The 14682-nt window shown below is 48.6% G+C and overlaps 1 protein-coding gene across 1 annotated transcript in view; it reads right to left on the bottom strand.

Annotated features, from left to right (window-relative positions):
• The window catches only part of XKR7 (XK related 7), a 33918-nt gene extending 29327 nt beyond the window's left edge, over positions 1-4591 (bottom strand). Inside the window, exon 1 of the mRNA XM_010352817.2 lies at positions 3834-4591. Within this exon, the coding sequence (XP_010351119.2) occupies positions 3834-4417 (584 nt within the window). The 5' untranslated portion in view covers positions 4418-4591. The remainder of the gene's footprint in view (positions 1-3833) is intronic.
• Positions 4592-14682: the final 10091 nt, after the last annotated feature.

Genomic DNA, 14682 nt, shown 5'->3' with positions numbered 1-14682 from the left:
TACAGGGTCAGAGGGGACAGGGTTAGGACTTTAATTGGCTTAAGAACCCTGGGCAGTTTAACAGCTCAGGGAGTTTAAAGGGAAGGGAGGGATGAAGATGTAGGTTGGTGTCCAGGACACAGCTAGCTTCGTGGCCCGCCAGAGGATCTGTTTGCTGTTCTCTCAGAGGGTCAATCTCTCTGTGCACAAAGACTTTGTTCTGACATCTTCCAAAGTAGCCAGTGTGTGGTGTAAAAGATAGAGCTAGGTTTGGGACTGATCATCTTTCCTCACTTCCTCAGTGGGTGACTTTTGGACAAAGTTACTTGACTTCTCTGAGTCTCACTTCCTTATCTGATAAATTGGTATAACAATAGTCACCAGGGGGAGGGTTTCAGAGTAACATGAGATCACATGCCTGAAACACTCACATGGGGCCTGTGGAGACACGGTAGGTGTGCAGTGTCTGTGTATGCTTTTTCCTCTTCTCTCTCTTCAGAGTCTCATTTTATGTTTAAATTAGTAATAAAATATTCTGTGTGAAAAGACTATCAATTTGAAGAGCTAAACCAGAGGTTACGAAGAAGACAGGCTAATAAATATGTTTCCTTTGGTTGACACTATTTTTAAACATCTTAATGAGTAGTTAAATTTTGGAGAGTTCATGGAAAAATCCCAATTTCCCATTTCTCTTGAGAAATCAAGACTGGGTCCACGATTTCTCATGGCATGATCAGCTGGAGCTTCCCTTTGCCTCAGACACTACTTGCCCCCAAATGTCCTCTTGTCTGACACCCCTTGTATCTTATGGTCTGTTACCTGCCTGAGTCCTCGAAGCATTTGAATTTTTAATCCAGCATTTTACAAGTCTAAGAAGTTGAAAAATACCTTCATGATTACAATTATTTTATTCAGAATTGAGGAAATGGGATCAGGAGGTGAGTGACTGCCTAGCCTCCTACGTATGATTCTGGAGGACTCAATCACACATCTCCTTCCTCATTACCCCAGGCCCCACCACTGAGAACATCTGTGGGAACATCTCAAGTGGTAAGCAAATGTGCTGGGCCAACATTGCTTAATTTCTAGGAATGCCAGCCTCTGCAGCTTCTCTATACCTTCTCTGGATTTTCCTTCCATTTGTCCAGGCCCTTAGCCATTTTAGAATCCAAAGATTTTGGGGGAAAGCACCCAGAGGCTTTTGCTTTAGCAATAAACCCAGAGTCAGAATTTCAGGAATGGGAAACTCTTAAGGTCATCATATCTAATCTCATTTCACACACAGGGTAACTGAAATTACCGAAAGATGGAAAGAGCCTTGCCCAAGGTCACCCAGGAAACTATAGTCACAAACTAGGATAAAGATGCCAGCCTCCTGACCAGATCACTCCCCAATCCAGCCTTTTCCCCATAATACACACTGTTCCCATCCTCACCCACATAGTTCAACTCCCTGCCCCTCTTTTCACATTCTTATCTCGTGCAACAGAAGCCCTGACTTTCTATCATATTGGAATCTTGGAAACTCAGATTCATACTTCTTTAAGATTGAGGGACACTTTAGTGGCATAATTACAAGGTGGATACATTGAACTCAGGCTTTAAAGGCAGAGAACCTGGAGTATCAGCTCTTCAAGTTCCTAGTTGTGTGACCTTGGACAAGGATGCCCCCTCTCTGAGCCTCCATTCCCTCATCTGTCAAGTAGAAATTATAATGCTAACCACATGACAGGATGATTAGAAGGGGTACAGGAGATATAGCAGGTAAAAAGACAGCCAGTAGGCTTGGCACAAAGTCAGTGTTTAATAAAATAATTGTTATAGAACTGTAAATTAGGGCTTTTAGGTCTAAGTGAAATAGTACAGATATGATCAAAGGGAAAGATGGACAAATTAGAGCACATAGACGCTTTCTAAATTGTTACAGGATTGATACTGCTAGATCCAATTTTTTTAAAGGGAAGCTACGACACTGGGATTTTAAAATACTATACAAGCCACACAAAACACTTCCACAAGCCACATTCAACCTAAGCGCTATTAGATTGTTATCCCTACAAACTTATCTCATCCCAGTTCCCTCATTTTGCAAATGGGAGATAGTAGAAATAGCTAGTCCTTTTAGCTATATCCAAGAAACCATAGAGCTGAAGGGATCCTTAGCAATTCTAGCTACTCCCCTGAGACCTCACACCCATGGCCATTTTTGCCCCATTTGAGGGAAACTCAGTTTACGCTTAACAAAGAAGAGAAGTATTAGTTTCTTGTAAGTGGATTCTGAATGGGGGGATAGCCAGTGAGTCAAGGGGCATCTGGCCCACTTAAGGCTGAAGGAAAAGGGGGATGAAGCTTGGCTACCAAGAATAGGAAGTTACCACTTCAGAATCTAAAAATATCTTTCACCATCTGTCCACTCGGGCACAGAATGATAAATGCAGATTAGTTCCTGGATGTAGACATGAATATTTTTATGTGTCACGCTAATAATAATAACACCACCTTGTGTGGATAGAGCTCCACCCCCCTTTTCCCCTAGGGTAAGCTAAGTGGAATATACACATCATCTTGGCAGGAATAGATAGGGAAACAAAGGCACAGAGATTCGACAACATAACAAGAGTGACACAGCAAGTGAGCAGCAGGGACAAACCTTAGGAGTCCTGTTTTCAACCCTCAGCCCCAAACTGAATCTTCTGAGTTAGGCAGAATGTGTTAACAAGTAGCAGAATAAATATAACGACAGCAGTAATCACTCTTTATATCTCTCGAGTGACTTTTTCCATGCTTTTCCCATGCTCTTAAAATGTGATAGTCTGCAGGGCCCACATGCAGACCTCTCACCTGACCATCCCAACAGGTAAGAATAATGCAATGATAAGACAATGAGATAAGAGGAGTAGGGATTCTCCCTCATTTCATAGGAGAGGAAACTGAGGCTTGGAAGGAGGAGGGCAGCTTGCCTAAGATCATATAGTAAGCAAGTTCATTCTGTCAGAGCACAGAAGAGCCTAAACTACTAAATAGAAATTCAGATTCAAGAGGAGCCCTAGGTTTATAATTACCCCTCTCTCCAGTTAACTTAGTGCAGCAGGCACCCTCAGTCCTGGCAGAGGAAGAAGACTGGAAGTGGGCAGCTTGAACAAAGCCTCAGTTTTGCATTACCAGTTTGGGATTAAAGGGCAGCCAGTGGCCATCTAATCTCAGATTCAAGATTCCAAATCCCCTTGGCCCTGTTGGAAGGGGAGGACACTTAGTTGGGGGAAAGGGGGTCATAGGAAGTAGAAGGAACCTGAGTTTTCCCCAGTTGGGTCCAGTATATCTTTCTCCAAAAAGCCCAAGAAGTTTAGGCGGGATATTCATTTAGCTGTCTCAAATTCTGTGGCTCTCCTTGCAGATTATGAATGAGCTGCAATTCTGAACTGAGCATCTTTGAGAGCAGGAAAGGACTTCTGAGATCTTTCCTGAGCCCAGGCTTAGCACTCAGGCAGAGAGGAGTGGGTTATGGCAGAATGGGGCCCTGTGGTCCTGTTTCAAGCTTCACATTTATCCTCATGAGCCCCGGATCCTCCCCACTCATGCACACCCCTGAGGATCTCTTTCTCTCCTTTCTTACCCCATCTCCTCCCCTCTCAAAGGCCAGGTCAGACCAGATGGCACTGGGGTTGGTCAGGGCTTGGGGGCAGAGGTCAGGGAGGAGCCGACTGAGAAGAAATTAGAGCTGCAATGGGGTGGGGCGGGGCGGAGGTCAGGACAGGAGGGTAGCCCGGAAAGGTCAGATCAGGGCTGGGACGGCAGGTAGCCCTTCGCCACCCCCAGTCCTCGGGCTCAGCTCCCTCCACCTGCGCTTCTCCTACCTCCAGACCTGGCCCAGCTGCAGGAGGTGGACGAGGGTCTGCAGCAGCCAGATGCAGAGGCGGCAGCAGCGGCGGCGGTAGGCGCTGGCCGAGGAGTGCGCAGGCTGGGGACCCGGCTCCGGGCTGCCTTCTTTGGTCCGGAAGGCGCCGGCGCTGTCCTTGGTGCTGATGGCGGCTCCGCCGGCTACGCTGTCCTTGGTGCTGACGGCGGGTCCCGGGGACCCTGCAGGGTCCGAGTAGTCGTAGACGAACCAGCGGAAGCTCAGCAGCTGCACGACCAGTGAGGGCAGGAGCACGAACAGCAACGTGAGGCTGAAGCAGGTGTGTTGACCCTGCAGGTAGTAGGAGGCCGCCAGCCACAGGTCCGTGGCGCCGTCGGAGAAGAACACGAGCAGCGCGCACAGCACCCAGCAGCAGTCCCGCAGCTCGTAGCGCGGCCCCGGGCCGCCCGCCCCGACGCTCCCCGGGAGCCCGGCCGCCGCCGCCGCCTCCCCGCATCCGCCGGCACTGCCCCGGGCTCCACCGGCCACCCCCTCCGGGCCCGGGCCGGCCGAGGCCGCCGCTCCATCCGACTTCGCGGCCATGTTGGCGGAGCGGGAGGCGGGGAGCGACTTCCGGGCGGCGGAGGGGGGTGCGGCGTGGGGAGGACCTTGCGCGGGCGGCTCCTCTTCCTCCTTCTCCTCTTCTTCCTCCTCCCCTCCACTTCAATTATTCATTCTCCTCGGCGCCGCCCCGCCCCGCCCCCACCCTCCTGAGCTGCGGCCGGAGGGGGGCAGCCCCCGGGAATGGGGAAGCAGGGGAGGCGGGGCGCATCCCAGGTCACCCTCTCCCTCCTTCCTCGGAGGCGCGGGGCTCCAACCCCATGCTTTCTGTCTCTCATCTCCCCCCGGACTGCACTTCCTTCTTTTTTCTTTATCACCGCCGCTTTCCCATTCTCTCCACTTCGTTTTTCTCCTGTGTTCACCTCCAGGGGTCTGGGTCTGATGGGGGTGGGTGTGGGTGGGTGAGGGACTTGGAAGAAAGGAGCTGGGGGACTTGGGCGGGCCCCCCAGTAACCCTTTAGCAGTCACTCCATGCTAACGCTCATTTCCAGTTTCCTGAGTGTTCACATATTGTTCCATCCCCTCCTTTGATCTTGAGAGGTCCCCTTTTCTTATTGTCTTCGTTTTGAAGCTGAGAAAGCTGCAGCTCTGAGTTGCTGTCTCTTCCTTACTCTCCCCTTTCCCTCCCTCAGGGACTGCCTTCATCTGGCTACAGCCCTAGTAGAGTAGGGGGTGGGAAGGGGACAACATCCAACATCAAGAGGAAAGGGATGGGAGGAAACACCAGGTAGAGGAAAGAACAAGTGCAAAGGCCTGGAGGCCTGAGACTGGAGGGCATATCTTCAAGCAAGTCTGGATCTCAGATCCAGGGGAGTAGAAAGATGGGGAAGATGAGGCTGGAGAATTCTGAAGATGAGATCCTAAGGGGCCAGAAGGTGGCCTTTATCCAGCAGGCAATGGGGAACCACTGCAGAATTTGAGCAGGGGAGTTATGTCATCACATCAGGATTTAGAAAGAAGACCCAGCAGCCAGAGTAGAGAAGCGATCACAAGGAAGCAGCCTGGGGCTGGTGAGGCCAGAAGGAAATTATAGCAGTAATCTATGAGAGGGGGTGGGGTTTTCACACATCCTGGATACCCCAAGCTCATCTCCCATCTCCACCTTTGATCAGATTGGATGTACCCAGGCATTTATTATACAAACACTCATGTAGTAGTGTCTCTGCCTGGCACCGTCCAAAACACTACAACCACTAACTCATTTTACCCTCACAATTTGTGAGCTAGCTCCTTTTTTCCTCCCATTTTACAGACGCAGAAACTAAGTAACAGAGAAATTAATTTGTTTAGGGCCGCACAATTAGTAGGAGCTAGAGCCAAATTCATGCCCATCATCTGGCTCCAGAATAGGCTTTTCTACCCTTCAAGGGGAGGGACAGAGGAGGGGCAAAGGGTAGGGGGTGAAGAAAGAGGAGCTGAGGAAGGGAAGCGGGAGAACCAACCTGCCTCAGAGTGGCAGGGAAGAGAGGATGAAGGGAGACAGCTGCCCTGGGTCAGGAAGGAGAAGCCATCTGCAGTCCTGCAGCCTGGCATCCTTTTCATGCCCAGGGACTGTTTTGGTCTCAGCAATGCTTAGGAGGTTGGGGTACCAGCTGTTGCCCAAGGCTGAAAACAGAGCAGAAAGAGTTAGGGATTCAGGGAGTTTTCCAGGATGGATTCAAGGCTGACAGTCCCCTATTGACAGTCATGTTTAGTGAGCAAGAGTGTTTGTGGGTTGGGCTGGAAGGTCTGAATCCCAGTGTAATTTAGAAAGGAATATCTCTGCTTTTTCTTTCTCTCCCACAACCCTAGGCAGGGAGACTAATGAAGTGCACAGAGCCCTGGATGGTAGCGGGCAGGGGAGAAACTCTGGCCGCAGCCACCCTGAGGGTCCTCGGTCAGTTCTTGTATGTGTCTTGATCTCTTCCTTTTCACGGGTGTCTGGATAGGATGTGGCAAAGTTAGAGTCCCACTTTTGGGCCCCATCCAAGTGAAGGCAGCCTCTCTACTTCCCATGATGCTCTATATCCCAGGATTTGCCTATTCAAACAGGCAGCAGAAGACAGGTTTTTAGGTCTGAGACTCTACAGCCAGGAAATCTGGGTTTAAAACCCATTCATCGGCTGGGTGCAGTGGCTCACACCTGTAATCCCAGCGTGTTGGGAGGCCGAGGTGGGCAGATCACGAGGTTAGGAGTTAGAGACCAGCCTGGCCAACAGAGTGAAACTCCGTCTCTACTAAAAATATAAAAATTAGCCGGGCATGGTGTAGTCCCAACTACTTGGGAGGCTGAGGCAGGATAATTGCTTGAACCCGGGAGGCAGAGGTTGCAGTGAGCCGAGATCAGGCCACTGCAATCCAGCCTGGGCAACAGAGCAAGACTCCGTCTCAAAAACCAACGAACCAAACAAACAAACAAAAGCCATTCATCCCTTCCTGGCTCCATCACCTTGGGCAAGTCACTTTATTTATCTTCAGAGAAAAGTAAAATGAGAGATAACCAGTGCCTTCCTTCTAGGACTGTGGTGAGGATAATTAAAGCTAATTATTAGACGAGGGTGATGTCTCCAGCAGGAAACCCTCCTGACTCTCCCACCCAGCTGTGCCCTGCTCCTTATCTCACAGAGAAGTCTCCCGGACACAACCCTGCTATGAGCTTCCATAATATCTTTATTTTTTCCTTCTTAATATCAGCACACTGGCAATCTATGCTTGCCTGTTCGGAATTGCCTGGGAGCTCCACGAGGATTGGAACAATTCATCTATTTTCTTCACCACCAAATCTCCTAGTGCCCAGTGGTATGCTGGGCACTCAACAGGTATTCTACAAAAATCATTAAGTCAATGAATGAATGAATAAGTGAGTGAGTGATCACCCCTATAAATATGTTCTGAGGCTGGGCATGGTGGCTCACACCTGTAGCCCAGCACTTTAGGAAGCGGAGGGGGATGGATTGCTCAAGCCCAGGAGTTTGAGACCAGCCTGGGCAATATGGCCCCATCTTTACAAAATAGACAAAAATTAGCCAAGTGTGGTGGCATGCACCTGTAGTCCCAGCTACTGGGGAGGCTGAGATGGGGGGATCGCTGGAACCCAGGAATTTGAGGCTGTAGTGAGCCATGATCATGTCTCTGCACTCCAGCGTGAGTGACAGAGTAAGAAATCATTGTGGGGGGGGGGGGAGGATAGATTCTATAGGTTCTCCCCATTTTATAAACAAGGTAACTTATTCAGACAAGGGCAGTGACTTATGGAATTATTAAGCCTTTCTGTGTGTCAGGAGCTGTGCTAAGAACTTTACTAGTACCATCACATGTTATCCTCGAACCAGCCATTTCTCAGGTAGAAATTGAAATTCAGGGAGGTACTGTCACAAATGCCATTTGTTAGGAAGTAGCAGAGTTGGCATTCAAGAACTCTATGCTAAAAGTTCAGGTGACTGGGGAGAGTGACAAGGAGAAGGATTTGAAGTGTGGATCAGGTATGGAGGTGACCCACCTCTCTGGGGTATTGTACAGGGGACTCCACCCTGAAGGGGTTTGGGCTGGTGTGTTCCGAGTGGCCCGCCAGTTCAGAGATTCAGACAAAAACCAATAGAAGTGCACAGAGGTGATGTTCCAGTGGTGGGGGTTGGGGTGGGATCAGCTTGGGCAAGCACTCTGCAATAGGACGGAGTGAGGCAAGTTCAAGGACTGAGAAGAGGCTGAGTCTGTCTTGTGTGGAGGGAGAGGGTGGCCGCAGCTGGTCAGAACTGGAAAAGTCCTTTGGGATTTCATCCAGCTCTCCAAGCCCCTCTCTCATTTTACAGGCAGGGACTCTGAGACTCAGAAAGAAGTCCATGTTTTGCAAGTGGCAGGAGCCAATCTGGGAGCCTTTCCCTAGTCACCCACATCTCTGACCTTTGTTGGGAATCACTCTTTATTGTTGCTTAGGCTGGAGTGCAGTGGTGCAATCATAGCTCACTGCAGCCTCAAACTCTTGAACTCCAGTGATCCTCCCACCTCAGCCACCTGAGTAACTGGGACTATAGGCACATACCACCATGTCCAGCTAGTCTTTAACATTTTTTTGTAAAGACGAATTTCGCTTTGTTGCCTGGTGTGGTCTCAAACTCCTGAGCTCAAGCAATCCTCCCGCCTTGGCCTCCCAAAGTGCTGGGATTACAAGCGTGAACCACTGTGCCTTGCCAGGAATCACTTTTACAAACAGCCCTCATCACGTTTCCTCGCTTAGCCTTGCTTCGGGATCCTGCTGAGGGTTCAGCTCTTGTGTACTGCACCCTCTGTTTGAACCAGCTCCTGATACTCTTCCTTTAGTTCCGACTAAAATATTTGCACCTGTGCAAACTATGCATGCGAACACTGATACAGCATTGTTTATAAAAGCAAATAGTGGGAATGACCTAAATGCCTATCAGTGGGACTTCAGCTAAATAAATCATGAGACTTCTGACAATGCGATGGTGTGTAGCAGCAAGCTCTTTATGTCCTAATACAGAAAGACCTCCTCGGGGAAAAACAAGGCAGAGAATAGGGGATGAAGCTAGGTGAAAAGGGGAATAATAATATATTTTTAATGTGTTTTTATATGCATAAACTTTGGAAATTTACATAAGAAAATAAAGAGATTACTGAAGGGGGAACTGGGGAGAAGGGCAGGCAAGGATGGGAGGGAGACTTCATGATATGTGCCAATTTATGATTTCTTTTTGGAATCATGTGCATGTATTTACTTATTAATAAAATAAAATAATAATAGGGACAGCTGCTACTCAGCTCCTGCTGGGTGTTGTAATTAGGAATGGGTGGTCAGTCTGGTCAGATTTTTTAATTATTCAGGAGAAGTCAGAAATTTGGATTTTACTGTAAAGTTCCTTGATTTTTAAGCACTGGCTCCAACTTTTCTCAAATGCTTTTCAGGCCAAATAAAAAAGCCAGCAGGTTAGACGCAACCTGAGGGTCACCACTTTCAGCCTCAGCCCCAATAGCTTCCTGGAATCCTCAGCACCCCAGGTTACTGTCCCCCATGGGCAGCTACAGGACTGAAAAGTGTCTTGCCCTACCCCTCTTCTGCCACCCTCCAACCCGCGCCCCTTGGAGCTGTGACATGTGGGGCTTTTAACTCAAGATCTGGAAGGCAGAGCAGGGTTATGAACTCTCAGATAATTCCCTCCCCCAGGGCCCTGCAGGCATCAAGGCCCAGCTGCTCCTGCCGCCCACCCATCTGTCCCTGGGAGGTGGGGACAGGAGCGGACTGGCAGGGAGGGGGTGGGCAGGAGTCCCCGATCTGAGCCTCAGATCACTGGGTCTGTTCAGACCCAGAATCCAAGGGGAGCAACCTGGAGATTGTGAGAAAAGAAAAACAGTGTGGCTGGCTCACCTAGTTGATATGTTCTGAGGTCATTCATGAAATTACCAAATCCCAAAGCTGCAAAGGCCCTAAAGGAACATCTTGTTCAACTCCCGTATTGGACAGATGAGGACACCAATCTGTGCTCCCCACCACACTGCCCCAGGCTTGTCACCTCTCTCCAGGACAACTGGACTGCCCCTGCCTCCTCGCTGGGTTCCCTGTAGCCACCTCTTTTCTCTCCTCATGTTCAGTCTCCACCTTCAGCCAGAGGGGCCAAAAAAAAAAGGGAAATCTCATCAGGTCCCACGTCTGCTTAGAACTTGCGACTGCTTCCTGCCTGACTTTGAGCCAAAGTCCTCAGCCCTGCATATATTCTCTGCCCTGGCCCCCTCTCTGACCTCATCTCCCACTGTCTTTCCTTTGCTCACTCTGTTCCAGCCACACTGGCTCCTTTAACAAGCCAACCTTCTTCCTTCCATGGGGCTTCTGTTCCTCCGGTGCTCCCAGGTATTCACAAGGCTCCATCTTTCTCCTTTCTAAAATGTTGCCTCTTCAGAGGGATTTTTCTCGATCATTTCTCCCACTCCCCTATGTTCTCTATCCTTTCACTTGCCTTATTTTTCATTCATAACCTTGATCACTACCTGATTTTATAATATATAGTTATTTGTTTCTTGCCTAAAAGGTAAGTTGCATTAAGGCAGCAGTCATGCCTATCTTGTTCACCACTGTATCCTCAGTGCTTAGTGGGGCCTGGCATATAGCAGATGCTCAGTGTGACAGAAAAGGACAAAACGCTACAATTCAGGTAATAGCCAGTCCTGGTTCTGCCATTACCTGCACAGGTGACCTTGAATAAGTCACCTCGCCTCTTTAGGCCTCAGTTTCCTCATTTGGAAAAAAAGGGAATCACTGACGTCTTCAACTCAACAATCCTGGGATGTCTTCTTCATCCCAATGCCTCTTTCTTCCCCATAGAGTCAGAAAGTCCTTTCAATAAACATAATTGTATTTACTTATTTACTGAATGGTCAGTGTATTCACATGGTTCAAAACTCAAAGGCACAAAGGGGACACATTGAAAAGTGTCTCTGCTACCCTATCCTCCAGCCACCCTCCCCTTCCCAGTGGGCAATCAATGCTATAAGTTTCTTGAGTCTCTCTCTCTCTCCCTCTCTTCCTCTCTGCCTGTCTCTTCTCTCTGTCATCTTCCTATTTATATACCTACCGTCACCATTTTAAAACAAATGATAGCTTAATTATATATAGTCCTATACTTTGTTTTCCCCACATGACAGCATTTTTGGAAATTGCTTCCTATCGGTGCATAGAGGGACCCTCATTCTTTCATGGTATGGCAACATTCCATTGCATGCATATGCCACAATTCACTTCATCAGTCCCCCAAATCATGGGCAGCTAGGTTTTCTCCAGCCTTTTACAGCAATACTTCAGTGAACGACTTTGTGGACATGCCATTTTGGGTATCTGTAGAATAAATTTCTAGTGATAGACTTGCTGATTGAACAGCGTGTGTGTTTTACAATTTTGATAGATGCCCTCTATAGGGACTGTACCAATTTATCCTCCATACACCAGCATTGAGTGAGAGTGCTTGTAAAAGGCCTTTTTAAATGGCCTGCAGTAAGTCCTCAAGACTCCTTACAGGTGGGTAAATCACTCCACCTTGCTCAGTTTCCTCTTCAATAAAATGGGTATCCTGCTTCATAGAGTGGTGGTGAGGATGAAATGAAATAGTGCATGCAAAGTGCTCAGCACAGTTCCTGGCACATAGTAGGGCCTCTATAAAGGTTAGCTATTCTTTCTCTGCCCCCAGGGAGCTCTGTGGGAACAGGGACTTTGTCTGTCATGTTCACTGCTATAGCACAGCTTCTGGCTAATAGTGGGCATCCAGTAATTATTTATTGAGTGAATGAGTCCATTTTCCAGCTTTACTTTGCTGACCAGGGCTTTCTGTCTATCCTTACAGCCTCTCTTCCCCTTCTCCTTGGACTCCAGACACACTGGTCTTCCCCTGGCTCCCTCCTGTCACAGTGCCTTTGCACTTGCAGTTCCTTCTGGCAGAAGCACTTTCTCCACCCCCGTCCCAAACCCCCACCACCCATAGCCTCTCCATTTGGTTAGTTTATTTCTACTTATCCTTAAATCTCAGCTTAAATGTCACTTTCTCAAGAAAGCCTCCTCTACCTCCAGTCCAGGACCGCCCTCTATATAATGTCACTGGACTCTGAGCTTTTTATTCAAGCATTATCACAATTAGGAGGGTGCATGCATGGTGTCAATCTTGTCCCCATGGCTGAAAGCCTGTCAGGCCCAGGACTTGGCCTGTCCTATGTACCACTGGATCCCAGGGCCTGGCTGAGTGCAGGTACTCAATAGCCATTGACCTGAGGGAATAAGTGAGGCCCACATCACCTTTCCAGATGGGTGGAGCTGCCTGTGCCCAACCAAGAGAGGGGGAGTCTTGACTGAATGTTCCATCCTCTTTCCAGTGGAATGAGCTGCTCCTGAAAGGTTCTAGTTGGTTAAGGGGTAGGGGTGAGAGGACAGGAGAGAGGGGAGAAGAAGAGGGAGAGAGAGAAAGGGAGAGTGGACCCTTCATTCCCATAATTAGGTCATGGCCTCAGTCATTCGACAGACCTCTCCTGAGCCCCATCTGAGGGTCCTGAGCACCTTCGAGGAAGCCAATGGAACCCCTGGCCTCAATGGACTCTTGGGCTGGTGAGAAAGCCAAAACCATGAACAACAACAAATACCTGGTCTTGTCCAAAACAGGAAAGTGTCTGATGCCAGGAGAAAAGGGAATGAAAGTGCCTCTGGGAGAGCTGAGGGAGAGCAACCCTCTTGGTGGCAGGGGTGGGGCAGGGCCTTCTAGGAGGAGGGTCCTTAAGGGAAGAGTAAACACTCAGCAAAAGATATTCCTGGCGAAGGGCATGGCCTGAGCACAGGGAAAGATCTGGGAAAGTTAGGATGTGTTTAGGAACTGGCGTTCAAGAAGAGTGGAGGAAGATGAGGCAGAAAAGAAATTGAACTCAGAGAAAAGTACAAGGAAGCATGTCCCTGAAGGATGATTGCAGCAGTTTGTATCATCTGCAAAGGTGGAAACAACTTAAATGTCTATCCACAAGAGACTGGCTGAGTAAATACGTTACTTACAGCCACGACACTGGCGGGCCATAGAGAGGTGGAAATGCCCCAAGTTGGTGAGGATGTGCCTCACCAGTAGGACTGAAAATGAGGAAGCCATCCTGGAGAGAAATGTGGCAGCATTTAGGAAAAAGAAGGCTGGGCATGCTGGCTCACGCCTGTGATCCCAGCACTTTAGGAGGCCAAGGTGGGAGGATCACTTGAGCTCAGGAGTTTGAGACCAGCCTGGGCAACATGGTGAACCTTGTCTCTATTAAAAACTTTTAAAAATTAGCCGGGTATGGTGGGGTGCGTGCCTGTAATCCTGGCTACTTGGGAGGCTGAGGCAGGAGGATCACTTGAGTCCTGGGAGTTCTAGGCTGCAGCGAGCTGTGATCAGGCCACTGCACTCAGCCTGGGCAACAGAGTGAGACTCTGTCAAGAAAGAAAGAAAGAAAGAAAGAGAGAGAGAGAGAGAGAGAGAAAGAAAGAAAGAGGAAGTGTGTGTGTGCCCTATGACAAGGCAATACCACATAGGATGTCCAGTGTGGCTCTGTGTGTGCTGATAGGGGCAGAAAGCAGCTCAGGTGTCCATAATCAAGAGAGTGGACCAGTGAAATGAGGTAGAGGCAGCTCTGCAGTTCTCTGGAGCTGGAGGAGTAAGGAGCTAGAGGTACCTAGAGTGCTACAGTGCATGAAGAGATCTGAGAAACATCGGGAGAGGCAAAAAAAAAAAAAAAAAAAAAAAAAAAAAGAGGAAAGGAACATGACTTACAACTCAATAACATTTATGTGGATTCAAAACACATGCCCGGGGCCAGGCACAGTGGCTCATGCCTGTAATCCCAACACTTTGGGAGGCGGGGGTGGGAGGATCACTCGAGGCCAGGAGTTCAAGACCAGCCTGGACAATCTGGCGAAACCTCATCTCTGCAAAAAATACAAAAATTAGCCGGGTGTGGTGGTGCACGCCTGTAGTCCCAGACACTTTGGAGGCTGAGGCACAAGAATTGCTTGAACCCAGGAGGCAGAAGCTGCAGTGAGCTGAGAACATCTCTGTGTGTGTCTTTGGGTACATGTAGGTATGTGTTTCTATTGTGTGGAATTACACACAATGATAGGAGTGGAATTGTTAGGTATGCTCAGTTTTAGCTGATACTAATAAACTGGGTATGTGGTTTGGTATTTATTTATTTATTTTTGTTTTGAGATGGAGTCTCGCTCTGTCGCCCAGGCTGGAGTGCAGTAGCACGATCTCAGCTCACTGCAACCTCTGTCTCCTGGGTTCAAGCGATTCTGCCTCAGCCTCCCAAGTAGCTGGGATTACAGATGTGTGCCACCACACCAGGCTAATTTTTGTATTAGAAAAATACAAAAATTAGTATTTTGTAGTAGAGACGGGTTTTGCCATGTTGGCCAGGCTGGTCTCTAATTCCTTACCTCAGGTGATCCACCCACCTTGGCCTCCCAAAGTGCTGGGATTACAGGCATGAGCCACTATACCTGGTCCCGCTAAGAAGTTTTGAAACACAGAAACACATAAAACAACATGATGCATTTTGCAAGAAATTCTGAGTATTTAAGGACATATCAAACACAGTAGAGAGGGTTTCAGTGAGGTCAAAAGTGAGTGGAGGTGGGAGAAAAAATATAAACAAGAAAGGGTCCTTGCAGACTAAATCATGACCGCGTGCTAATAACTGAGAGGCAGGATTAATTCAACCCACTGTACTTCCGTGCATGAAAACGAAATGCAAATTTTAATGTA

This window comes from Rhinopithecus roxellana, chromosome 13 (assembly GCF_007565055.1).
Source record: "Rhinopithecus roxellana isolate Shanxi Qingling chromosome 13, ASM756505v1, whole genome shotgun sequence".
Taxonomy (NCBI): Eukaryota; Metazoa; Chordata; class Mammalia; order Primates; family Cercopithecidae; genus Rhinopithecus; species Rhinopithecus roxellana.
This window is presented reverse-complemented; position numbering and strand designations above follow the sequence as displayed.